The sequence below is a fragment of the Triticum aestivum genome, chromosome 4A (assembly GCF_018294505.1).
Source record: "Triticum aestivum cultivar Chinese Spring chromosome 4A, IWGSC CS RefSeq v2.1, whole genome shotgun sequence".
Taxonomy (NCBI): Eukaryota; Viridiplantae; Streptophyta; class Magnoliopsida; order Poales; family Poaceae; genus Triticum; species Triticum aestivum.
Genome location: NC_057803.1, coordinates 46,140,867 through 46,167,288, shown reverse-complemented (window position 1 = coordinate 46,167,288; position 26,422 = coordinate 46,140,867). Strand labels below are relative to the sequence as shown.

Genomic DNA, 26,422 nt, shown 5'->3' with positions numbered 1-26,422 from the left:
AACAATTGAACGGCAAATGTTACAATTCATTTAATTTTTTTAAACTAACGAAGCACTGCTATTCCGTTTTGAATTAAAATTGGTAGGCACGCTTGTTAGTCTATCATGAACATCCAAAAAAATACTTTTATTTTAAATGTACTGTTCATTCAGAAGCATCTATTTTGTACTAACTTTGTATAACCTTGTACTAAAGTTAGCACAAAGGTTTTTTTTTTAAAACAAGGCAAAAGACTTGCCATTTTCATTAATTAAGGAGAAGGTTTAGACAAAAGCCGCAGAGCGGCAAGAAAGAAAGATTACTCTCGCGACATAAGCACACTCAGGTGTTTGGCTCCCGCCAACGCCCAAAGATGGGCCTCCTCTTTGATCTTGGCAACAATAATGGTGGTCGGTGAAGCCGTGTTGCGAAAGACTCTTGCGTTTCGCTCCTTCCATATTTTCCACATGACAAGCATCAGAACAGAGGCAGTGGCTTTCTTGATGTGCCCTCCAAAGTTTATCGTCTTAAGCCACCAATCTTGAACCGTGTCTTCATGGCGCCAATTCAGTGGCGAGTGGTCCTGCATGCCAAGCCAGGCGACCACCGCATGCCAGACATGGGTAGTGAACCTGCACTGGAAGAGGAGATGGAGGGCGGACTCTTGGACTTGTTTGCATAGGGGACAAAGTCCACAGTTTGGCCATCCTCGCCGTTGTAATCGATGCGCCGTCCACACACGGTTTTCGATGATAAGCCAAGTGAAGACCTTGCATTTTGGGGGAGCCCAACTCCTCCAGATTGTGGGAGCAGCTGGGCTGAGAACTAGGCCCTCGAATTGTGCCATGTACGCTGTAGCCGCCGAATATTCACTAATGGAAGTGAATTTCCAGGAAATGATGTCCTTCGTTTCCGGATTGAGAGCAACTTCAGTAACCAACTCCCATAAGACCGCAAACTCCTCGATATGTGCCAAAGTGAGCCCCTGTGAAAAGTCAATTTGCCGGACCCAGAAATTGTTGTCAAGAGCCTTACTAACCAAGCATGCCTTCTTTTTGGATATTTCGAAGATTTTAGGAGTGATATCTTTAGGTCGGAGGCCATTGAGCCAAGATGACTCCCAGAATTTTGCTTTTTTGCCATCACCAACGGTCACAATCGTGGATGCTGAAAAAAGATCTCTGTCAGTATCAGTACAAGGCGTTTCCATCCCCATCCAAGTTTTTGGGAGGGTCGGCCCATTCGAACCAAAGCCAACGAAGACGAAGGGCGGTTGCAAATTTCTCGAGATTGAGCACACCCAAGCCACCAAAGATCTTGGGCTTGCAAACATGCTCCCAATTAACCTTACACTTTCCACCAGACACCTTGTCACAGCTAGCCCAAAGATAAGCACGTCGCAGACTGTCAATCTTTTTCCACACCTCAGCTAGGAGCTCCATCGGCGTGAGATGGTAGATCGCAATGGCTGTGAGGACAACTTTGACCAAAACAATGCGTCCAGGGGTCGCAACATGCATAGCCGACCAAGGCGGCAGCTTGCCCGCAATCTTGTCCTCAAGATACTGAAAGTGTATGCGCTTGAGTCTAGTGACCGACAGGGGAAGGCCAAGGTATCGCAAGGGGAAAGATGTTCGGACTGCCTGGAAAGCCTGAAGGATGTCATCAAGGTCCAAGTTGGCACAACGGATGGGCGCAACTAAGCTCTTGTTGCAATTGGTGACTAATCCAGTGACTTCACCAAAGGCAGAAAGCGTTGAAGCGAGGAATTGTATATCTTCCTTAAAAGAAGCCACAAAGATGGCCGCATCGTCAGCGTATAAGGAGGCCCGGATGGGGTTGCCACAGAGTGGATGGAGGTTGCCTTGCGTGGTAGCCTTGGCTAGGATATGGTGCGGGGGATCAATGGCAAGGACAAAGAGCAGAGGGGAGAGAGGATCCCCCTGCCGAAGCCCACATGCATGCGTGATTGGGTCGCCAGCAACACCATTGAGAAGAACTCTGGAGGAGGCCGTGGAAAGGAGAGCAGATATCCAATCACAGAACCGGCTTGGGAAGTGATGGTGGCGCAGCAAGTCCATAAGGTAACCCCACCTAACCGAGTCGAAGGCTTTCTTGATGTCTAGCTTGAGAAGCAAAGTAGGGGATTTGGTACGGTGGAGTCTGCGGGCCAAGTTGCGGACATACATGAAGTTGTCGTGGATACTTCTTTTCCTAATGAAGGCACTTTGTGTGTTGGAGACAAGCGCGGGCATGTGAGGGGCTAGCCGAGTAGCCATCATCTTAGCTATGATCTTTGCAACCGCGTGAATGAGACTGATAGGCCGAAAATCGGAGATGTCTTCAGCCCCAATTTTTTTTGGGATGAGGGCAATGTTGGCTGATTTGAGCCAATGGAGGTTGTTCACATGCAGATTGGAGAAATTATTGATCACAAGCATAATCTCGGTCTTAATGATGTCCCAACATTCTTTGAAGAAAACTCCAGTGAATCCGTCCGGGCCCGGAGCTTCGTCTCCTGGGAGCTCTTGGATCGCCAAACGGACCTCCTCTTCGGTGAATGTGTTGGAAATATGCCCTAGAGGCAATAATAAAATGGTTATTATTATATTTCTTTGTTCATGATAATTGTCTATTGTTCATGCTATAATTGTGTTATCTGTAAATCGTAATACATGTGTGAATACATAGACCACAACACGCCCCTAGTGAGCCTCTAGTTGACTAGCTCGTTGATCAAAAGATAGTCATGGTTTCCTGACTATGGACATTGGATTTCATTGATAACGGGATCACATCATTAGGAGAATGATGTGATGGACAAGACCCAGTCCTAAGCTTAGCTCAAAGATCGTGTAGTTCGTTTGCTGTAGCTTTTCTGAATGTCAAGTATCATTTCCTTAGACCATGAGATTGTGCAACTCCCGGATACCATAGGAGTGCCTTGGATGTGCCAAATGTCACAACGTAACTGGGTGACTATAAAGGTACATTACAGGTATCTCCGAAAGTGTCTGTTGGGTTGGCACGAAGCGAGATTGGGATTTGTCACTCTGTATGACGGAGAGGTATCTCTGGGCCCACTCGGTAATGCATCATCATAATAAGCTCAATGTGATCAAGTGGTTGATCACGGGATCATGCATTACGGTACGAGTAAAGTGACTTGCCAGTAATGAGACTGAACAAGGTATTGGGATACCAACGATCGAGTCTTGGGCAAGTAACGTACCGATTGACAAAGGGAATTGTATACGGATTGATTGAATCCTCGACATTGTGGTTCATCCGATGAGATCATCGTGGAGCATGTGGGAGCCAACATGGGTATCCAGATCCCGCTGTTGGTTATTGACCGGAGAGGCTTCTCGGTCATGTTTGCATGTCTCCCGAACCCGTAGGGTCTACACACTTAAGGTTCGGTTACGCTAGGGTTGTAAAGATATTAGCACACGGTAACCCGAAAGTTGTTCGGAGTCCCGGATGAGATCCTGGACGTCACGATGAGTTCCGGAATGGTCCGGAGGTAAAGATTCATATATAGGAAGTCCATTTTCGGCCATCGGGAAGGTTTTGGGGGTCACCGGTATTGTACCGGGACCACCGGAAGGGTCCCGGGGGTCCACCGGGTGGGGCCACCTATCCCGGAGAACCTAATGGGCTGAATGTTGGGTTTCGTAGTAGTTTCAAAAAATTTCCTACGCACACGCAAGATCATGTGATGCATAGCAACGAGGGGAGAGTATTGTCTACGTACCCAACATAGACCGACTGCGGAAGCGATGACACGACGTAGAGGAAGTAGTCGTGCGTCTTCTCGATCCAACCGATCAAGCATCGAAACTACGGCACCTCCGAGTTCGAGCACACGTTCAGCTCGATGACGATCCCCGGACTCCGATCCAGCAAAGTGTCGGGGAAGAGTTCCGTCAGCACGACGGTGTGGTGACGATCTTGATGAACTACAGCAGCAGGGCTTTGCCTAAACTCTGCTACAGCATTATCGAGGAATATGGTGGCTGGGGGCGCCGCACACGGCTAAGGAATAGATCACGTGGATCAACTTCTTGTGTCTTTGGTGCTAGCCCTGCCCCTCTATTTATATGTTGAGCCCCGGGGTCGAAACTTGGAGCAAAAGCCTCCTCAAAGTCGGTTTTGCCCGAAAGGCAAGAGTCCCACTCGGACTCCAGGACCAAACGCCACAATCCTTGGCGTCTGGCCCAGACGCCATGGGCCTCGGCGTCTGGCCCAGGGCCAGACGCCAGGGTCTCCGGCGTTTGGCCCCCTGGCCTCCGCAAAACTCCTTTTTGCACCGACCTAAAGCCTCATGGGCTTGACCCCTTGGCCTAACCATATCATCCAATATATGAATCTTTACGTCTCGACCATTTCGAGACTCCTCGTCATGTCCCCGATCTCATCCGGGACTCCGAACTCCTTCGGTACATCAAAACATGTAAACTCATAATATAACTGTCATCGTAACCTTAAGCGTGCGGACCCTACGGGTTCGAGAACAATGTAGACATGACCGAGACACGTCTCCGGTCAATAACCAATAGCGGGACCTGGATGCCCATATTGGCTCCTACATATTCTACGAAGATCTTTATCGGTCAGACCGCATAACAACATACGTTGTTCCCTTTGTCATCGGTATGTTACTTGCCCGAGATTCGATCGTCGGTATCCAATACCTAGTTCAACCTCGTTACCGGCAAGTCTCTTTACTCGTTCCGTAATACATCATCTCACAACTAACATATTAGTTGTAATGCTTGCAAGGCTTATGTGATGTGTATTACCGAGAGGGCCCAGAGATACCTCTCCGACAATCGGAGTGACAAATCCTAATCTCGAAATACGCCAACCCAACATCGACCATTGGAGACACCTGTAGTACTCCTTTATAATCACCCAGTTACGTTGTGACGTTTGGTAGTACCCAAAGTGTTCCTCCGGTAAACGGGAGTTGCATAATCTCATAGTCATAGGAACATGTATAAGTCATGAAGAAAGCAATAGCAATATACTAAACGATCGGGTGCTAAGCTAATGGAATGGGTCATGTCAATCAGATCATTCTACTAATGATGTGACCTCGTTAAACAAATAACAACTCATTGTTCATGGTTAGGAAACATAACCATCTTTGATTAACGAGCTAGTCAAGTAGAGGCATACTAGTGACACTTTGTTTGTCTATGTATTCACACATGTATTATGTTTCCGGTAAATACAATTCTAGCATGAATAATAAACATTTATCATGATTATAAGGAAATAAATAATAACTTTATTATTGCCTCTAGGGCATATTTCCTTCAGTCTCCCACTTGCACTAGAGTCAATAATCTAGATTACACTGTAATGATTCTAACACCCATGGAGCCTTGGTGCTGATCATGTTTTGCTCGTGGAAGAGGCTTAGTCAACGGGTCTGCAACATTTAGATCCGTATGTATCTTGCAAATCTCTATGTCTCCCACCTGGACTAGATCCCGGATGGAGTTGAAGCGTCTCTTGATGTGTTTGGTCCTTTTGTGAAATCTGGATTCCTTTGCCAAGGCAATTGCACCAGTATTGTCACAAAAGATTTTCATTGGACCCGATGCGCTAGGTATGACACCTAGATCGGATATGAACTCCTTCATCCAGACTCCTTCATTTGCTGCTTCCGAAGCAGCTATGTATTCCGCTTCACATGTAGATCCCGCTACGACGCTTTGTTTAGAACTGCACCAACTGACAGCTCCACCGTTTAATGTAAACACGTATCCGGTTTGCGATTTAGAATCGTCCGGATCAGTGTCAAAGCTTGCATCAACGTAACCTTTTACGATGAGCTCTTTGTCACCTCCATATACGAGAAACATATCCTTAGTCCTTTTCAGGTATTTCAGGATGTTCTTGACCGCTGTCCAGTGATCCACTCCTGGATTACTTTCGTACCTCCCTGCTAAACTTATAGCAAGGCATACATCAGGTCTGGTACACAGCATTGCATACATGATAGATCCTATGGCTGATGCATAGGGAACATCTTTCATATTCTCTCTATCTTCTGCAGTGGTCGGGCATTGAGTCTTACTCAATTTCACACCTTGTAACACAGGCAAGAACCCTTTCTTCGCTTGATCCATTTTGAACTTCTTCAAAATTTTGTCAAGGTATGTGCTTTGTGAAAGTCCAATTAAGCGTTTTGATCTATCTCTATAGATCTTAATGCCTAATATGTAAGCAGCTTCACCGAGGTCTTTCATTGAAAAACTTTTATTCAAGTATCCCTTTATGCTATCCAGAAATTCTATATCATTTCCAATCAGTAATATGTCATCCACATATAATATCAGAAATGCTACAGAGCTCCCACTCACTTTCTTGTAAATACAGGCTTCTCCGAAAGTCTATATAAAACCAAATGCTTTGATCACACTATCAAAACGTTTATTCCAACTCGGAGAGGCTTGCACCAGTCCATAAATGGATCGCTGGAGCTTGCACACTTTGTTAGCTCCCTTTGGATCGACAAAACCTTCCGGTTGCATCATATACAACTCTTCTTCCAGAAATCCATTCAGGAATGCAGTTTTGACATCCATCTGCCAAATTTCATAAGCATAAAATGCAGCAATCGCTAACATGATTCGGACGGTACTTAAGCATCGCTACGGGTGAGAAGGTCTCATCGTAGTCAATCCCTTGAACTTGCCGAAAACCTTTTGCGACAAGTCGAGCTTTGTAGACAGTAACATTACCATCAGCGTCAGTCTTCTTCTTAAAGATCCATTTATTCTCAATTGCTTGCTGATCATCGGGCAAGTCAACCAAAGTCCATACTTTGTTCTCATACATGGATCCCATCTCAGATTTCATGGCTTCAAGCCACTTTGCGGAATCTGGGCTCACTATCGCTTCTTCATAGTTCGTAGGTTCATCATGATCTAGTAGCATGACTTCCAGAACAGGATTACCGTACCACTCTGGCACGGATCTTACTCTGGTTGATCTACGAAGTTCAGTAGTATCTTGATCTGAAGTTTCATGATCATTATCATTGGCTTCCTCACTAACTGGTGTAGGTGTCACTGAAACAGTTTTCTGTGATGAACTACTTTCCAGTAAGGGAGCAGGTACAGTTACCTCGTCAAGTTCCACTTTCCTCCCACTCACTTCTTTCGAGAGAAACTCCTTTTCTAGAAATGATCCATTCTTAGCAACGAATGTCTTGCCTTCGGATCTGTGATAGAAGGTGTACCCAACAGTTTCCTTTGGGCATCCTATGAAGACACATTTCTCCGATTTGGGTTCGAGCTTATCAGGTTGAAGCTTTTTCACATAAGCATCGCAGCCCCAAACTTTAAGAAACGACAACTTTGGTTTCTTGCCAAACCACAGTTCATAAGGCGTCGTCTCAACGGATTTTGATGGTGCCCTATTAACGTGAATGCGGCCGTCTCTAAAGCATAACCCCAAAATGATAGCGGTAAATCTGTAAGAGACATCATAGATCGCACCATATCTAGTAAAGTACGATTACGACGTTCGGACACACCATTGCGATGTGGTGTTCCGGGTGGCGTGAGTTGTGAAACTATTCCACAGTTTTTCAAATGTACACCAAACTCGTAACTCAAATATTCTCCTCCACGATCAGATCGTAGAAACTTTATTTTCTTGTTACGATGATTTTCAACTTCACTCTGAAATTCTTTGAACTTTTCAAATGTTTCAGACTTATGCTTCATTAAGTAGATATATCCATATCTGCTCAAATCATCTGTGAAGGTGAGAAAATAACGATATCCGCCTCGAGCCTCAATATTCATCGGACCACATACATCGGTATGTATGATTTCCAACAAATCTGTTGCTCTCTCCATAGTATCGGAGAACGGTGTTTTAGTCATCTTGCCCATGAGGCACGGTTCGCAAGTACCAAGTGATTCATAATCAAGTGGTTCCAAAAGTCCATCAGTATGGAGTTTCTTCATGCGCTTTATACCGATATGACCTAAACGACAGTGCCACAAATAAGTTGCACTTTCATTATCAACTCTGCATCTTTTGGTTTCAACATTATGAATATGTGTATTACTACTATCGAGATTTAATAAGAATAGACCACTCTTCAAGGGTGCATGACCATAAAAGATATTACTCATATAAATAGAACAACCATTATTCTCTGATTTAAATGAATAACCGTCTCGCATTAAACAAGATCCAGATATAATGTTCATGCTCAACGCTGGCACCAAATAACAATTACTTAGGTCTAATATTAATCCCGAAGGTAGATGTAGAGGTAGCGTGCCGACTGCGATCACATCGACTTTGGAACCGTTTCCCACGCGCATCGTCACCTCGTCCTTAGCCAATCTTCGCTTAATCCGTAGCCCCTGTTTCAAGTTGCAAATATTAGCAACAGAACCAGTATCAAATACCCAGGTGCTACTGCGAGCATTAGTAAGGTACACATCAATAACATGTATATCACATATACCTTTGTTCAACTTGCCATCCTTCTTATCCGCCAAATACTTGGGGCAGTTCCGCTTCCAGTGACCAGTCTGCTTGCAGTAGAAGCACTCAGTTTCAGGCTTAGGTCCAGACTTGGGTTTCTTCTCTTGAGCAGCAACTGGCTTGCTGTTCTTCTTGAAGTTCCCTTTCTTCTTTCCTTTGCCCTTTTTCTTGAAACTAGTGGTTTTGTTAACCATCAACACTTGATGCTCCTTTTTGATTTCTACCTCCGCAGCTTTCAGCATTGCGAAGAGCTCGGGAATAGTCTTGTTCATCCCTTGCATATTATAGTTCATCACGAAGCTCTTGTAGCTTGGTGGCAGTGATTGGAGAATTCTGTCAATGACGCAATCATCCGGAAGATTAACTCCCAATTGAATCAAGTGATTATTATACCCAGACATTTTGAGTATATGCTCACTGACAGAACTGTTCTCCTCCATCTTGCAGCTGTAGAACTTATTGGAGACTTCATATCTCTCAATTCGGGCATTTGCTTGAAATATTAACTTCAACTCCTGGAACATCTCATATGCTCCATGACGTTCAAAACGTCGTTGAAGTCCCGATTCTAAGCCGTAAAGCATGGCACACTGAACTATCGAGTAGTCATCAGCTTTGCTCTGCCAGACGTTCACAACATCTGGTGTTGCTCCAGCAGCAGGCCTGGCACCCAGCGGTGCTTTCAGGACGTAATTCTTCTGTGCAGCAATGAGGATAATCCTCAAGTTACGGACCCAGTCCGTGTAATTGCTACCATCATCTTTCAACTTTGCTTTCTCAAGGAACGCATTAAAATTCAACGGAACAACAGCACGAGCCATCTATCTACAATCAACATAAACAAGCAAGATACTATCAGGGACTAAGTTCATGATAAATTTTAAGTTCGATTAATCATATTACTAAAGAACTCCCACTTAGATAGACATCCCTCTAATCCTCTAAGTGACCACGTGATCCAAATCAACTAAACCATGTCCGATCATCACGTGAGATGGAGTAGTTTCATCGGTGAACATCATTATGTTGATCATATCTACTATATGATTCATGCTCGACCTTTCGGTCTCCGTATTCCGAGGCCATATCTGCATATGCTAGGCTCGTCAAGTTTAACCTGAGTATTCTGCGTGCGCAACTGTTTTGCACCCGTTGTATTTGAACGTAGAGCCTATCACACCCGATCATCACGTGGTGTCTCAGCACGAAGAACTTTCGCAACGGTGCATACTCAGGGAGAACACTTCTTGATAATTTAGTGAGAGATCATCTTATAATGCTACCGTCAATCAAAGCAAGATAAGATGCATAAAAAGATAAACATCACATGCAATCAATATAAGTGATATGATATGGCCATCATCATCTTGTGCTTGTGATCTCCATCTCCGAAGCACCGTCATGATCACCATCGTCACCGGCGCGACACCTTGATCTCCATCGTAGCATCGTTGTCGTCTCGCCAATCTTATGCTTCCACGACTATCACTACCGTTTAGTAATAAAGTAAAGCATTACATCGCGATTGCATTGCATACAATAAAGCGACAACCATATGGCTCCTGCCAGTTGCCGATAACTCGGTTACAAAACATGATCATCTCATACAATAAAATTCAGCATCATGCCTTGACCATATCACATCACAACATGCCCTGCAAAAACAAGTTAGACGTCCTCTACTTTATTGTTGCATGTTTTACGTGGCTGCTACGGGCTTAAGTAAGAACCAATCTCACCTACGCATCAAAACCACAACGATAGTTTGTCAAATAGACTCCGTTTTAACCTTCGCAAGGACCGGGCGTAGCCATACTTGGTTCAACTAAAGTTGGAGAGGCAGTCGCCCGCAAGCCATCTCTGTGCAAAGCACGTCGAGGGAACCGGTCTCGCGTAAGCGTACGCGTAAGGTTGGTCCGGGTCGTCTCGTCCAACAATACCGCCGAACCAAAATATGACATGCTGGTAGGCAGTATGACTTGTATCGTCCACAACTCACTTGTGTTCTACTCGTGCATATAACATCAACATAAATAACCTAGGCTCTGATACCACTGTTGGGTTTCGTAGTAATTTCAAAAAATTTCCTACGCACACGCAAGATCATGTGATGCATAGCAACGAGGGGAAGAGTATTGTCTACGTACCCTACGCAGACCGACTGCGGAAGCGATGACACGACGTAGAGGAAGTAGTCGTACGTCTTCACGATCCAACCGATCAAGCACCGAAACTACGGCACCTCCGAGTTCGAGCACACGTTCAGCTCGATGACGATCCCCGGACTCCGATCCAGCAAAGTGTCGGGGAAGAGTTCCGTCAGCACGACGGCGTGGTGACGATCTTGATGAACTACAGCAGCAGGGCTTCGCCTAAACTCCGCTACAGTATTATCGAGGAATATGGTGGCAGGGGGCACCGCACACGGCTAAGGAATCGATCACGTGGATCAACTTGTGTCAACTTGTGTGTTTAGAGGTGCCCCTGCCTCCGTATATAAAGGAGTAGAAGGGGGGAGGCTGGCCGGCCATAGAGGGAGGCGCAGGAGAGTCCTACTCCCTCTGGGAGTAGGATTCCTCCCCCCAATCCTAGTCCAACTAGGATTCCTCGGAGGGGAAGGGAGAGAGGGGGGCCGACCACCTTCTCCTAGTCCTAATAGGACTAGGGGAGGGGGAAGAGGCGCAGCCACCTTGGGCTGCCTCTTTCTCCTTTCCACTAAGGCCCATGAAGGCCCATATGGCTCCCGGGGGGTTCCGGTAACCCTCCCGGTATTCCGGTAAAATCCCGATTTCACCCGGAACACTTCCGACATCCAAATATAGGCTTCCAATATATCAATCTTTACGTCTCGACCATTTCGAGACTCCTCGTCATGTCCGTGATCACATCCGGGACTCCGAACAACCTTCGGTACATCAAAATGCATAAACTCATAATATAACTATCATCGTAACCTTAAGCGTGCGGACCCTACGGGTTCGAGAACAATGTAGACATGACCGAGACACGTCTCCGGTCAATAACCAATAGCGGGACCTGGATGCCCATATTGGCTCCTACATATTCTACGAAGATCTTTATCGGTCAGACCGCATAACAACATACGTTGTTCCCTTTGTCATCGGTATGTTACTTGCCCGAGATTCGATCGTCGGTATCCAATACCTAGTTCAATCTCGTTACCGGCAAGTCTCTTTACTCGTTCCGTAATACATCATCTCACAACTAACATATTAGTTGTAATGCTTGCAAGGCTTATGTGATGTGTATTACCGAGAGGGCCCAGAGATACCTCTCCGACAATCGGAGTGACAAATACTAATCTCGAAATACGCCAACCCAACATCGACCATTGGAGACACCTGTAGTACTCCTTTATAATCACCCAGTTACGTTGTGACGTTTGGTAGTACCCAAAGTGTTCCTCCGGTAAACGGGAGTTGCATAATCTCATAGTCATAGGAACATGTATAAGTCATGAAGAAAGCAATAGCAACATACTAAACGATCGGGTGCTAAGCTAATGGAATGGGTCATGTCAATCAGATCATTCTACTAATGATGTGACCTCGTTAATCAAATAACAACTCATTGTTCATGGTTAGGAAACATAACCATCTTTGATTAACGAGCTAGTCAAGTAGAGGCATACTAGTGACACTTTGTTTGTCTATGTATTCACACATGTATTATGTTTCCGGTAAATACAATTCTAGCATGAATAATAAACATTTATCATGATTATAAGGAAATAAATAATAACTTTATTATTGCCTCTAGGGCATATTTCCTTCACTGAAGTGGGAGGGGAACCAGCCCCTAGTGGGTTGGTGCGCCCCCCTTGGGCCTCCCCCTGCGCCTAGGGTTGGAAACCCTAGGGGTGGGGGCGCCACCCTTGCCTTGGGGGGCAAGGCACCCCCTTAGCCGCCGCCCCCCCTAGGAGATTGGATCTCCTAGGGCCGCCCCCCCTAGGCACCCTATATATAGTGGGGGGGAGGGAGAGCTGCGCACCAAGCCCCTGGCCTCTCCCTCTCCCTCCCGTGACACTCCTCCGTCTCCCAGCGCTTGGCGAAGCCCTGCCGAGATCACCGTTGCTTCCACCACCACGCCGTCATGCTGCTGGATCTTCATCAACCTCTCCTTCCCCCTTGCTGGATCAAGTTGGAGGAGACGTCTTCCCAACCGTATGTGTGTTGAACGCGGAGGTGATGTCCATTCGGCACTTGGTCATCGGTGATTTCAATCACGTTGAGTACGACTCCATCAACCCCGTTCTCTTGAACGCTTCCGCTCGTGATCTACAAGGGTATGTAGATCCACTCCTCTCTCCCTCGTTGCTAGATGACTCCATAGATTGATCTTGCTAATGCGTAGAAAATTTTAAAATTCTGCTACGTTCCCCAACAGTGGCATCATGAGCTAGGTCTATGCGTAGTTACTATGCACGAGTAGAACACAAAGTAGTTGTGGGCGTCGATATTGTCAATTTGCTTGCTGTTACTAGTCTTATCTTGTGTGACGCCCCCGATTCAATCATACACTAATCATGCACGCAAATGTGTACGATCAAGATCAGGGACTCACGGGAAGATATCACAACACAACTCTACAAATAAAATAAGTCATACAAGCATCATAATACAAGCCAGGGGCCTCGAGGGCTCGAATACAAGTGCTCGATCATAGACGAGTCAGCGGAAGCAACAATATCTGAGTACAGACATAAGTTAAACAAGTTGCCATAAGATGGCTAGCACAAACTGGGATACAGATCGAAAGAGGCGCAGGCCTCCTGCCTGGGATCCTCCTAACTACTCCTGGTCGTCGCCGTCAGCCTGCACGTAGTAGTAGGCACCTCCAATGTAGTAGTCGTCATCGACGCTGGCTCCTGGCTCCTGGACTCCAGCATCTGGTTGCGACAACTAGAAAGAAAGGAAAGGGGAAAAAGGGGGGAGAAAGCAACCGTGAGTACTCATCCAAAGTACTCGCAAGCAAGGAACTACACTACATATGCATGGGTATATGTGTAAGGAGGCCATATCAGTGGACTGAACTGCAGAATGCCAAAATAAGAGGGGGATAGCTAATCCTGTCGAAGACTACGCTTCTGGCAGCCTCCGTCTTGCAGCATGTAGAAGAGAGTAGATTGAAGTCCTCCAAGTAGCATCTCCAAGTAGCATATCCAGGTAGCATCTCCAGTAGCATCGCATAGCATAATCCTACCCGGCGATCCTCTCCTCGTCGCCCTGTAGAAAAGCGATCACCGGGTTGTCTGTGGAACTTGGAAGGGTGTGTTTTATTAAGTATCCGGTTCTAGTTGTCATAAGGTCAAGGTACAACTCCAAGTTGTCATGTTACCGAAGATCACGGCTATTCGAATAGATTAACTTCCCTGCAGGGGTGCACCACATAACCCAACACGCTCGATCCCATTTGGCCGGACACACTTTCCTGGGTCATGCCCGACCTCGGAAGATCAACACGTCGCAGCCCCACCTAGGCAAAACAGAGAGGCCAGCACGCCGGTCTAAACCTAAGCGCACAGGGGTCTGGGCCCATCGCCCATAGCACACCTGCACGTTGCGAGGGCGGCCGGAAGCAGAACTAGCCCCCTTAATACAAGAGCAGGCTTACGTTCCAATCCGGCGCGCGCCGCTCCGTCGCTGACGTCTGAAGTGCTTCGGCTGATACCACGACGTCGGGATACCCATAACTACTCCCACGTAGATGGTTAGTGCGTATAGGCTCGTAGCCGACTCAGATCAAATACCAAGATCTCGTTAAGCGTGTTAAGTATCCGCGAACGCCGAACAGGGCCAGGCCCACCTGTCTCCTAGGTGGTCTTAACCTGCCCTGTCGCTCCGCCACAAAGTAACCGTCGGGGACCGTCGGGAACCCAGGCCCACCTCTACCGGGATGGAGCCACCTGTCCTTTCAGCCCCCAACTCTGTACAGTATCACAGGTAATGTAACAGTGTAAAGTATATAGTATATGCCCGTGATCACCTCCCGAAGTGATCACAGCCCAGTAGTATAGCATGGCAGACGGACAAGAGTGTAGGGCCACTGATGGAACACTAGCATCCTATACTAAGCATTTAGGATTGCGGGTAAGGTATCAATGACTGTAGCAGCAATGACAGGCTATGCATCAGAATAGGATTAACGGAAAGCAGTAACATGCTACACTACTCTAATGCAAGCAGTATAGAGTAGAATAGGCGATATCTGGTGATCAAGGGGGGGGGCTTGCCTGGTTGCTCTGGCAAGAGAGAGGAGTCGTCAACTCCGTAGTCGAACTAGTCAACAGCAGCGTCGGTCTCGTAGTCTACCGGAGAGAAGAGGGGGAAGAAATAATGAATACAGAGCAAACAAAGCATCACAAAATATAACAAGGCAATACGCGATGTTCGGTGTGCCCTAAGGCGGTAGTAGGTGATACCGGTGAAGGGGGGGGGAACATCCGGGAAAGTATTCCCGGTGTTTCGTGTTTTCTGACAGATGAACCGGAGGGGGAAAGTTGCGTGTTCGGTATGCTAGGGGTGTGTGGCGGACGAACGGGTTGCGTAACCGGATTCGTCACGTCGTTCTGAGCAACTTTCGTGTTGAAAATATTTTAATCCGAGTTACGGATTAAAAGATATGATTTTCTAAAGATTTTATGAATTTTCTGGAATTTATTTAATTATTTAATTAATTCGAAAAATAGATTAATGACATCAGCATGATGTCATGCTGACATCAGCAGTCAACAGAGTTGACTTGGTCAACCTGACATGTGGGTCCAGTGGGACCCACCTGTCATTCTCTGTTTAGTTTAATTACAAATTAGTTAATTTAATTAGTGATTAGGTTAATCTAATCAGGATTAATTAACTTATTTAATTACTTAATTAATTAATTAATTAACATTTTAATTTTTTAATTATTATTTATTTATTCATTTAATATTTTTTTTAATATTTTTTTTTCTAAAACGTTCTGGGGCCGGGCCCCACATGTCTGTGGCCCATAGGGGCCTAGAGGGCGCGGGCGTCGGGGCACAGCCCGAACAGGGGCGCACCCGACCGGGCATTGCGGGGCGGCGGTGTGGGGGTGAGGCCACCGGGCGCGACCGAGGCAGTCGGCACGCGTGCGGGCGCCGGGAATCGGCAGCGAGGGGCGGCGTCCAGGCGAAGGCCGCGACGCAGTGGGGGGGCGCATGAGGAGGCGATGGTGGCGCGGCCACGGGTCACGAGCAGGGCGGTCGAGCGCCATGGCCGCGGCCGTGGGCCAGCGAGGCCGTGCACGGGAGCGACGGGGAGAGGCACGCGGTGAGCGTGCAACGGGCGGGGCCGGAGCGCGTCGACCGCGGGCAGGGATGGTGGTGACCGGGGCGACACAGGGAGAGAGGGGGCGAAGGGGGACGACAGCGCTCACTTGCGAGCAGGGAAGGGGGGGCGACGGGGCGCGTTGGCGTCGGCGAGGGAGAGGCGATGGAGCGGCGACGACGAGGTGGCGGAGCACAGCAGCGACGAGGCGGCGCCGGGGATGGGCGCCGGCGTCGCAGGCTCAGGGCGGCGCGGGATCTGGCCCCTCCCCGATCCAGTCGAGTAGGGGGGCGCCTGGGAGGAGGCAGGGGGCGGTGGTGCGGCGGTCCGGCGAGGTGGCCCCGGGCGGTGGCGACGGGCAGCGCCGCGGGTCGAACGACGGCGGCGGGCTCGGGTGCCTCGACCCAGATGGGATCGGGAGAAAGAGAGGGAGAGTGGGGAATCGGGGGAGTGGGTAGTGGGGGATCTGGGGGTTAGGGTTTCAGGGCGTGGGGGTTATGGGGGTGGCCGACTGGGCCTAGGGTCGGCCCAGTTGGGCCAGGGTCCAGGGGGGGTTTCTCTTCCTTTTTTTTGTATTGTTTTCTGTTTCCTTTTTATTTATTTTCTTTTCTGTTTTTATTTATTTATAAACACTTAGGCATTTTATAAAATTGTGAACCTTACACCATAATTATCTTTGTAATATTTGGCAACCACCGAACATTTTTGTTTTAATTTTTAAAAACTTTTATTGTTTTCTTTTATTTAAATTTTGAATTTGTTTCGGTTCTGAACTATCGAGAGTTTATCACAGTAACCGTGGTGACGTGGCATCATTAGCGGGGAATCACTGTAGCTTAATTATCCGGGCGTCACAATTCTCCTCCACTACAAGAATTCCTCCCTTAATGCAGTTGAGGCATCTATTTTGAAACAGAGGGAGTACTTCCGAGAGCCAAGACGGCCCTCCACGTTCTGCATTCCCTACCTATCCAAACACCACCCCTAAAAAAACTACCCATACACCAAACTTCTAATCCAAGAATAGGGGTGGACTAACGAGTAGCTCGGCTCGTTAAGCTCGTACTCGCTAAGCTCGCGCTCGTTAACGCTCGGCTCGTTAAGCTCGTTAAGATTAACGAGCAGAAAACCCTGCTCGGCTCGGCTCGTTTGAAGCTCGTTAAGCTCGTGAGCACTCGCGAGCGCTCGTTAACAGATTATAATGTGTTATGATATACATGATGAATGTGTAGGTATGGTTTTTAAGATGAAATATGGTGACTACAAAAAGAAATGAAGTAGTTTGTTGCCTCATATGTCGATTAAATTAAATAAATGGGCTGAGGTGCTATAAAAAGTTTGTCACATAAGATGAAAATATGTATTGTGTTGTTACTAACAAGCTTAACGAGCTACTCGTGAAACTCGTTAGCTTGCTCGTTAAGCTCGTTAAGCTTAACGAGCTAAAATCAATGATTGGCTCTTTTCATTAAGAAGCGAGCTACGAACTTAACGAGCTGAACTTCCGAGCGCTCATTAAGCTCGCGAGCTACGAGCTTTTGGTCCAGCCCTATCCAAGAAACCCAAAGTGTCTGATTATCTCACATTGTAGAGACACCGAATGAATTTGAACCACGTGATAAATAAAATTATATCATGTAGGCCCCGCTTAGGAAGCTGTACTTCAAATTTTTTGTGCCTTTTGTTTTGTATATATTGTGGACACGACGCGAATTGAGGACGAATGAGTTCGTAATGGAACATGGCGGTGCAGCTGCTCGCCCGGCTCCCGCCGTCAACCCCCGTGCTGGCGCCGGCGCCGCACATCATTCAGCAGCGCCCCAACGGCCACGTACGAAGAACCTCCCACCTCCATGGCCCGCCGCGCTCTCTCCCCGACCTCCCCTGCCTTCCGTCGCAGCCCCTCGTCGGCCATCGCCGCGCGGACCCTCTCCGCCACCTTCTCCCTGCCCACCACCACCCCGCCCAGCTCCTCGCCTCCCCACACGTACCCTCTCTCCGCGCCGGCGCCGACGCCCGTGCCGGCGATGCCCACCACCAGCGCCTCGTTGTAGAACTGCTCCGCGAAAACCGGCCATGTCACCACCGGGACACCAGCCGCCGCCGCCTCGGTCACCGCGCCCCATCCGCAGTGCGTCACGAACGCGCCAACAGCCGCGTGCCTCAGCACCGCCACCTGCGGTGCCCACCCCCTGACCACCAGCCCGCGGTCGGGGAGCGGCGGAGCGTTCTTGTCCCCGACGACCCACACGAAGTTCGCGCCGGAGTCCGCGAGGCCCATGCCGAGCTCCGTCACCTGCTCAGGCGGGAACCGGGTGAGGCTGCCGAAGCAGACGTACACCACCGACCGCGCGGGCTTCGTGTCGAGCCATCCCAGCACGCGTGCGGCCTCCGCGGCGGCACCCGGCTCCCCGCCGCGGCCGCGCTCCAAGACGTCGTCGCCGTCGCCGTTGACGAGGCAGACCGGCCCGACGGCGAACACCGGCTTCCCGGTGTCCTTCTCGTAGTGCTCCATGTACCTCTGCTCGAGGTCGGCGAACGAGTTGACGACCCAGCCGGCCGTGGCGCGCTCGATGTCGAACATGCGGTTCAGGAACTCCCGCGAGTCCGCGCCGGGGAGCGTCGCCTCGGCGAGCCTCGACCTGGTGAGCCGCACCGCGTCCGGGAGCCCCGGCACGAGGAACGGCTCCGTGGGCGACGCGACGCTCTCCTGCGGGGTGTGGAGGAGCAGGGACCGCTGCACCGAGAGCGCGAAGCAGCCGGTGCCGGTGAACGCGTACCGCGGGATGCGGAGCTCGGCGGCGGCGGTGGCGGCCCACGGGAGGACGCCGTCGAAGACGACGGCGTCGGCGGGGTGGCGGCGCAGGAGGTCGGCGAAGAGCGGCGCGAGGAGGTCGACGGCGACGGCGAACGGGCCCGCGTCCTCGCGGGTGGGGAGGTCGTCGGCGCTCTCGTGCCCGCCCGTGAGCCCCGCGGCCTCGGCGGGCAGGGGCAGCGCGTGGACGCGGATGCGGAAGCCCGCGGCGGCCGCGCGGGCCACGGGGCCGCCGAGCCTGGCGGCGTTGGCGTGGGTGAGGACGAGGGTGGCGTCGGCGCCGCGCGACGCGAAGAGGCGGGCCAGGTCGGACATCGGCAGCGCGTGGCCCGGCGTTGGGAACGGGATGAAGTACATGCGCGGCGGCGCGTCGCCCGCCGGTGTGGCCGCCGACTGCCGCATCCCGCGAGCTCGATCGGCGCCGGGGAGTGGTGATGACGGAGAACGGTGGGCGTGCGATCGAACACTTGAACAGGATGGATGCTGCCGTCACACGGACAAGCTAGTGCTTTGGAGCGAGTGTATACATAGGCGCCATGAATGAAACAAAAAGATGATGCCGGCACGAGAGCGCGGGAAATTCGATTCCACGCGAGCTGCGCTGCGCTGAGCTTACTGCTCCGGTACAAAGATTACACGTTTGCTGTGTGTTGCAGCAACGGCGTTCGGTTGCAACCTGAGAGATTCAGATAGGTCTCCATTGGTTACATCACCGGTTACAGATCGTTAGTTAAGGCCGTTAACCAAGCAAGACTTGCGTATAGTCGTTTGATTTGATTTCTTCTTGGTTCCATCTCGAAGGCACGTTTACTAGTCTCCCCGGTATTTTGGGTCATATTTTAACCATGACTTTAACTAATAAAATAAAGGTAATATCATCGATAGTCATAGAACTTACGTTTGATGTTCAGTTTAGTGTTAAAACTTTGAAAATACGAATTTATGGTCATCCAACTTGCATTCTTGTGTAAATACGGTGCTTCCTCTCGTACCCAGCCGTATGGCATGCCAACATGGCGTGCTAGGCTGGCAGTTGTCAATGGCTGGGAGTGCACAAGACGTTGGGTGACCCTCACACAAATTCTTTATAAGAAACACCCTCGCAATTTATTTAATTGCACACAAAAGACCTCAAATGCAATGCAAAAAGGGCTTTTAGGCAGGTGTGGTTTGAACCCACGACCTGCTAATTAAAAACTAAGCGTACATCCATCCCAGCAGTCCGAGTTGACGCTGAAATACGCAACTAAAATTTGTTGATTTAGTTACACTGAAGTTTGTCCAGGCCTACTCAGATACATAAGCCCACATGTCTACCAGGGTAATTTAGGGGTAGGACACTAGTATACTAACAACGGGTTAAGCTGATCTACGAGATTGCCTTTCGGCCTTCAATCCTTCTCGAGTTCGTCTATCTGGACATAGTTGACGGAGCTCCGACGTAGATTCCTACCGTCTCCTTGGAGGCGCTGAGGTTATGGGTTTTCGACATGTGGCAAGATTTAGTGTCAGGTGCTTCAAATCCGTGTAAGGTTAAACAGCGACGACTGCGGCTCCAGGGTGTCGGTCCTTAGGGACACGTGGACGAAAACTTCCCGGCTGTCATCGACAAGTTCAAGCCGGCTCCGGTAGAGAGCGGCGACATCGGCGCGTCGACGGCTCGTTCTGGCGGCAACAGTGGTCGTTCGGTGCTCTCTAAATCTCGATGCAATGTTTATTATTTTTTAGATGCTTTGTACCTCCGGTGAATTTTTATAATAAATCAGATCCTTTTAGTAAAATAAAAAAACCTCAGTCAGCATTTTTTTTGTTTTTTTAACAAAGAGAATGCTTGTTTTAGCAGTGGAACGTGGCCAAATTAACCGCGCTTCACCGGTCGGTCGCTCGGTGCGCACCAACCCAACCCAACCCAACCCAGGCACGGCCAACCCGGCCCAACCCACCGACGCGGCGGCGAGCTCTCCGAGTGCGGCCGCGGGACCGTACACACCGCGGGAGGGACCGTGAGCTACCTAGTGCTGGCCTGCCCACTCTCTCACTTGTCACTCCCCACACCGGCGCGGCGCCACCTGCCCCTTCCTCCTCATATGGTCTCCCGCCGCGCGCCCCGCACCCACCGCTAGCGAGCCGCCCCACTCCAGCCCACCCATGGCCGCGGCGTCGCTCGCCCGCCTCTTGCCGCCCCTCCTCTCCCTCCTCCTCCTCCTCCTCGCCGGCGCCGCGCGGGGCAAGACGGTGAAGAGAGACGGTACGTGCTCGCTCCTCCTCCGCCCCCTTCGTTCGAGCGAATCGATCCCTCCCGGCAGGCCCTTTGATGCGATTACAGCGAGATGGGCGTAGGCGCGTAGCTGTTTGCTGGAGATCTGACCCAGCCTCGCGCGTAGGACGCTGCATTCCCCTGCTGGTTTGTTGGAGGTGCTGAATTGGGCGTCCGCTTGGTAGGTTGCCGAATTGGGGTCCCTGATACTTACGGTTGTAGGTTAGTTTCAGCATCTGTGAGGCTGAGACGCTGCCTGGGCACTTAGCGTGACAGTAGGATCTATCCTTTGTTTGTCTCATTATTACTACAGGTGATTAAATTCGCCGTGCTTTAGATAATTGGTGCTCATGGCACTTAAGTTTCTGCGCATGATCTCTGAAAGAAAATGAGCTGGTGATGTCATATGTTAACACAAATCGGGGGCTCACCTGGTGCCAAGCGATAATTGGCCAGGACTTCATGATTCAGTTGTAGCCGAACATCATTTTCCCTGGTTGCGTAAGATATTGCTTGGTGCCTGATTGTGCCAGGAGGAGAGATTTGTATGTTAATAGAGGCGTAGACATTATGCAGAACTGGAAACTTATGGTGGCCGTTCAGTAGTTGCTCGGCGACTGTCTTAACTGAAGTTGTGTTTGTACTGCAGTGAAAGCGTTGAACGAGATCAAGGCTTCACTAGGCTGGAGAGTTGTCTACTCATGGGTCGGCGATGACCCTTGTGGGCATGGTGACCTTCCCCCCTGGTCCGGTGTGACATGTACTCAGCAAGGGGATTACAGAGTTGTCACGGAACTGTAAGACATGTCTTCATTTCTTGACTTTACTCTTCTTTTTTTACGTTGGCATACATAAAGTTTTGTAAGGATGTTTTATGATGTAAGCATTTGCATGTGAAAGGATACAAAACTGTCGTTACATATTTAGTTTAGTGAGCTCCTTTTCATACAGAAATTCAATTCATACATGTATGTAGCCCATCCAAATTGTAGGCTTGCAGCCACCTGAGATACGTCAAGCTACAAGAAAGTCACTCCTTCAGTAGCTTTCTTGCTTGAAATCTTCAAGATGCAATCTCAACCTGAAGAACTGCAGACAACCATTTGTTCTTGTACATTCCAACTATAGATCATGACCAGGATTAGAAGAAACTAATAAATCATGCCATGTATCTTGCCTTGTACTTCATACCTACTCTGACAGTAGTAATTTTAAACTGTTCTGGTACCGGTTAAAGGGAAAGTTGTGTGCTTTGCTTGTATGGTAAATTCGCTTTCCTGTGTTTGAGATAATTGAATAAATAAGATTTTTAGCATAACACAATCTTTAACCAATCGATGCATGTTGCCTATGGATGTTAACTTTATTAATTGCACAATCAGGCACTTTGTCTGAAGCTGTTGTGTACTGTCCATGTCAGAGTAACCATATTATACCACTTTACCTTATTTCAGGGAAGTCTATGCTGTGTCCATAGTTGGTCCATTCCCTACAGCGGTAACAAACCTGCTGGATTTAAAAAAACTGTAAGGACTTTTTCCTTGTTACCACTGCTTTTATTCTCCTGTTCTGTGTATGCATCTTGATGCGTGTGATAATGAACTGTTGGCATTTTTTTATCTACTAAGTGTAACAAGAACTTTTTCCTGTTCACCGCTACTCTGTCTTCTGTGTAAGTGTCTTGATGAACATAGCGATAACCTGTTGCCATGATTGAAGTGATGAATTTACTAACTGTCAAGTTTGTAGTGTTTTAGCATAACCATCGCTCCATCAGCACGAGTACATGAACATGGCAAGACATCCATGTAGATGTATATATTATTGTGAAAGTTTATGTTTCTCTTTATGTAATGTGCCATGGTTTCTGAATTTACATAGATCATTAGCCAGAATTTAGGAACTAGCGTATTCTGAAAACATTGCTTAATTTACATCAGCCTTTTATTGCGGCTGAATTACACTTTTCTGCATATCAAGTGTTTATTCCATTTATTCATTGTAGAAGTATCCTTTTCCCCAAAAAACTATATTTGAGACTAAAGTTGGTTATTTTATCAGATACTAAAGGTGGTTATTTTATCAGAGACTAAAGGCTGTACTAAACATATTTGTAATTTTCAGCTTATGTTACCTCATCTTTAACACATCCTTGAACTGGGTATAATTGGATTCCATAACTATAGGGATCTCCACAATAATAAGTTGACGGGGCCAATTCCTCCACAGATTGGACGGCTGAGACACCTCAAGATATTGTAAGTATGGAATGTCTTTGTATATTGAATCATAATTACTTTGTTGGCATTATGGTTCAGATTTCAGAGCTGCCTGTTTTGAGTACAGTTGTTCTTCAGCTAAGCAAATTCGTGCATAATTTTAGGAACCTGAGGTGGAATAAGCTTCAAGATGTGCTACCGCCCGAAATTGGTGACCTAAAGAAACTCACACACTTGTAAGTTCATTTTTAGAATGAACTAGATTAGTTACGTCTCAGTTTCTGTGCCTCTGACTATTATTCTTCAGGTATTTGAGCTTCAATAACTTCAAAGGTGAAATTCCCGTGGAGCTTGCAAACCTACCAGAACTACGCTATCTTTATCTCCATGAGAACCGCTTTACTGGGCGGATCCCCCCTGAGCTCGGAACTCTCAAAAATCTTCGTCACCTGTAAACTTCCATCCCAATTCCCTCCTTTCAAGTTCACATGAAAAAATATCTATAGTACCAAATATTAAGTCTTTTCTCTGCAGCATATGATGAATTATAAACCCTCTCTTTTTGCAGTGATGTTGGTGGCAACCACTTGATAGGCACTCTGAGGGATGTCTTCAGCATTGAGAATGGCTTCCCCTCCTTGAGAAACCTGTAAGCAGAAATTTTTAGAAGCTACCTGATTCATTTGTTCTCTCGTGACTGCAAAATGCTGCCTTCCTAAGCCAGTAGGCTGACTGCTATACATTGTGGTCTGCAGATACGTTAACAATAATCAATTGGCTGGAGTGGTGCCAGATCAGATTGCGAATTTGACCAACCTTGAGATCTTGTAAGTTCTCTCAGCAGTTGAAGTCAACACTTTATCAAGACATCATCATAAGCTCCAGTTTTCTTTCACCCCTGGGAAGACCTCTTGCACAAAATAAAAGTAAAAAAAACAATCACCTGATTATCCTTGTATGTTCTGCAGGCACTTGTCCAATAATAGGCTGATTGGATCGATATCGCCAAAGCTAGTTCAAATTCCAAGATTGACATATCTGTGAGCCCTGCTGCTTAAACTTTCTAAAATTTAGTCTAGTGTTTGATCAATCTGAACCTTCCTCTTTCATTTGGTTCTGGCATTCTCAACCACTATGATTTTTGGCAGGTATTTGGACAATAACAACTTCATTGGAAGGATTCCCGAAGGATTATACAAGCATCCATTTCTGAAGGAGCTGTACGTTTGCTTTAGAATCTAAACTTTTTCTCAAACAAATCCCTTTCATACTATCGAAAAGAATTATTCTACATGCGCAATTGCTGAGGTGCGTATGTATTGCTGTAGGTACATTGAGGGGAACCAGTTTAGACCAGGAAGCAGATCAAAAGGAATGCACAAGGTGCTCGAGTTGCCCGAGGCCGACCTCTCGGTTTAACCGGAGCTCATAAAGTGTGGGCCTGTTGTTTATTCCGCACGACAGCAGCCACCTTTCTACATCTCCACACGACGCGGTCGCGAAATGCACGTGTATTTTAGGACATATATGTATGATTAGTAGTAACATCAGCTATGTTTCTCGCTGTGCCGTAAAATGCTAAGTTTACACGTAAGAACTACTCAGAAATCAGTTCAGTTCACTGTGAAATCCATAGCCAATGAATTGTGATCTTGCCGTGGAAGAGTGTGCGGGCTGTGCTGCTTTTTTCATGTACCGAGACGCGCTTGAGAATCAGATGCGTTGCCAGCTGCATGGCACCGACAGCCATGGACGGTGTGGCCAGCCGGTGTTTGTGTGTGTGGCCAACGATATTTGCATTTTGCCTTGCCTCGCTCCCCTGGACATGATCTGGACTTTTGGGCATGAATGCACGCTCCAAACCGGGGGGCAAGTGGGAGCGAGAAGATGCCAAGACCAGGCTGGCCGGAAGACCTGCCCCAGATGAAGGGGCACCATACATCAATCCTCATACCATGATGACACAATTTACAGGCTGCATCAGATCAGGAAGATGGCGATGATGCAGGTGAGAAAAGAGACGAGCTGAGGCGAGAGCCAGGACACCAGCGTGCAGGCTCCAGGTGTCAGGGCAGAACAGAAGAGCCACATGAATATGAACATGATCGCCTGCTGCAACAGTTTGATTGGATGAGCGGCTGCAGCAAGGAATACGTACACACATACTGTCAAAAGCACATGCATTTTTTGACACACGGATACCTTTGCTGGCGCTGGTGGTCCGTGTGTGGTATACGGCTGTTGGTATCCCTGTTCCTTGTAGCATGATTCATCAGTCTCAAGGATCACGCTGTCGCCAGGCGGTTACGATCATCTCATCAGAGGGGGAAAAGACGAGCAGATTAGGCCAATCCCTGTCCCGGTTGCTGTTGCCAGGATGACATTATACGCCTGCCCATCTGCCCAGCAGTGGCTTGCCACATGAGAGGTTCTTGTCCTGCTCTCTGAACTGCTGCGTGCATTTCAAGCCGTGGATGTGTGAGACTGAGACTACGGGCGCTCTTGATCTGTTCGCCATGGATCCGCGAACAGTTCCCTCGAGTTTTTCTGTCTCCCTCGCACATAAGCGTCGCTGTCCACGGCACATGGTCCTTGGTCATCGCTTTGTGCTGTCTTCCTGTTCGAAAACCTGTGCGTGCTGTCTTTTGCTGTGCTGGACCAGAAGAGGTGCCTCATCGTCGGCGAGAGCTGTGGGTAGGTGCCCCACGCAATTACCTCCAGTTAATCATGATCAAATGTGTGAACCTCCTTACAGAGATATTGAATAAGAAAAACCGATCGAGGTCAGGCTCGGATCACAGTGGATACCCTGCAGTTTGTGCTGACTTGGGCTTGTGAATGCGATGTGATACCCGGACATGTGATGTGATGCGTTCCTGTAGGACTGCTTGCTTCGTTAAACCCGCACGTTGCAACTTTACAGCGTCAATCAGGCCAGCGGCTGCTGTCAAGTCTTGACGATGTCAATAAGGTCAATGCGTGCAAAATCTTCTTTTCTAGTGGCCGATAGCGACGAGGAAGGAAGGGGTGCGTGCGACGATGCGTGCGTCACATGCGATCTGCAGAGGTCATGGAATTCTCCTTTCCCGTGCGTTGGAAACATGTACCTTCTCAGTTGCTAGATATAATCTTTTTTAGAGATTTTAATATGAACGAAATCTACACTTTAAAATATGTTTATATACATTCATATATAGTCTCTATTGAAATCTCTAAAATGGCGTATATTATATTTAGAAATGAAGTCGACTGGACTTCATTAAGTCTCATTCGATGCCATGTTCGTAAAATCTTAAATGAAGATTCGTGAAAAAA

At 48.1% G+C, this 26,422-nt stretch overlaps 2 protein-coding genes across 2 annotated transcripts; one reads left to right on the top strand and one right to left on the bottom strand.

The window, feature by feature from the left end:
- Window positions 1–17,373: 17,373 nt before the first annotated feature.
- On the bottom strand, window positions 17,374–19,151 carry LOC123085053 (UDP-glucose flavonoid 3-O-glucosyltransferase 7). The gene has a single exon (XM_044506622.1). It carries the CDS (start codon window positions 19,031–19,033, stop codon window positions 17,591–17,593), a length of 1,443 nt encoding a protein of 480 aa, XP_044362557.1. The 5' UTR covers window positions 19,034–19,151; the 3' UTR covers window positions 17,374–17,590.
- Window positions 19,152–20,580: 1,429 nt separating this feature from the next.
- Window positions 20,581–24,770, top strand: LOC123085052 (probable leucine-rich repeat receptor-like protein kinase At1g35710). The gene is made up of 11 exons (XM_044506621.1): window positions 20,581–20,879; window positions 21,538–21,685; window positions 22,343–22,414; window positions 23,075–23,146; window positions 23,272–23,343; window positions 23,415–23,558; window positions 23,676–23,756; window positions 23,863–23,934; window positions 24,076–24,147; window positions 24,256–24,327; window positions 24,436–24,770. Exons 1-11 carry the CDS (start codon window positions 20,780–20,782, stop codon window positions 24,524–24,526), a joined length of 996 nt encoding a protein of 331 aa, XP_044362556.1. The 5' UTR covers window positions 20,581–20,779; the 3' UTR covers window positions 24,527–24,770.
- The last annotated feature ends 1,652 nt before the right edge of the window (window positions 24,771–26,422 follow it).

What these genes read in the sequence shown, in the direction of transcription:
- LOC123085052 (XM_044506621.1), top strand. Translation starts at nt 20,780, where the DNA reads ATGGCCGCGGCGTCGCTCGCCCGCCTCTTGCCGCCCCTCCTCTCCCTC. An exon ending in CAAGACGGTGAAGAGAGACG is followed by an intron (nt 20,880 to 21,537) that starts GTACGTGCTCGC and finishes TTTGTACTGCAG; the next exon opens with TGAAAGCGTTGAACGAGATC. An exon ending in CTGAGACACCTCAAGATATT is followed by an intron (nt 23,147 to 23,271) that starts GTAAGTATGGAA and finishes GCATAATTTTAG; the next exon opens with GAACCTGAGGTGGAATAAGC.
- LOC123085053 (XM_044506622.1), bottom strand. Translation starts at nt 19,033, where the DNA reads ATGCGGCAGTCGGCGGCCACACCGGCGGGCGACGCGCCGCCGCGCATG.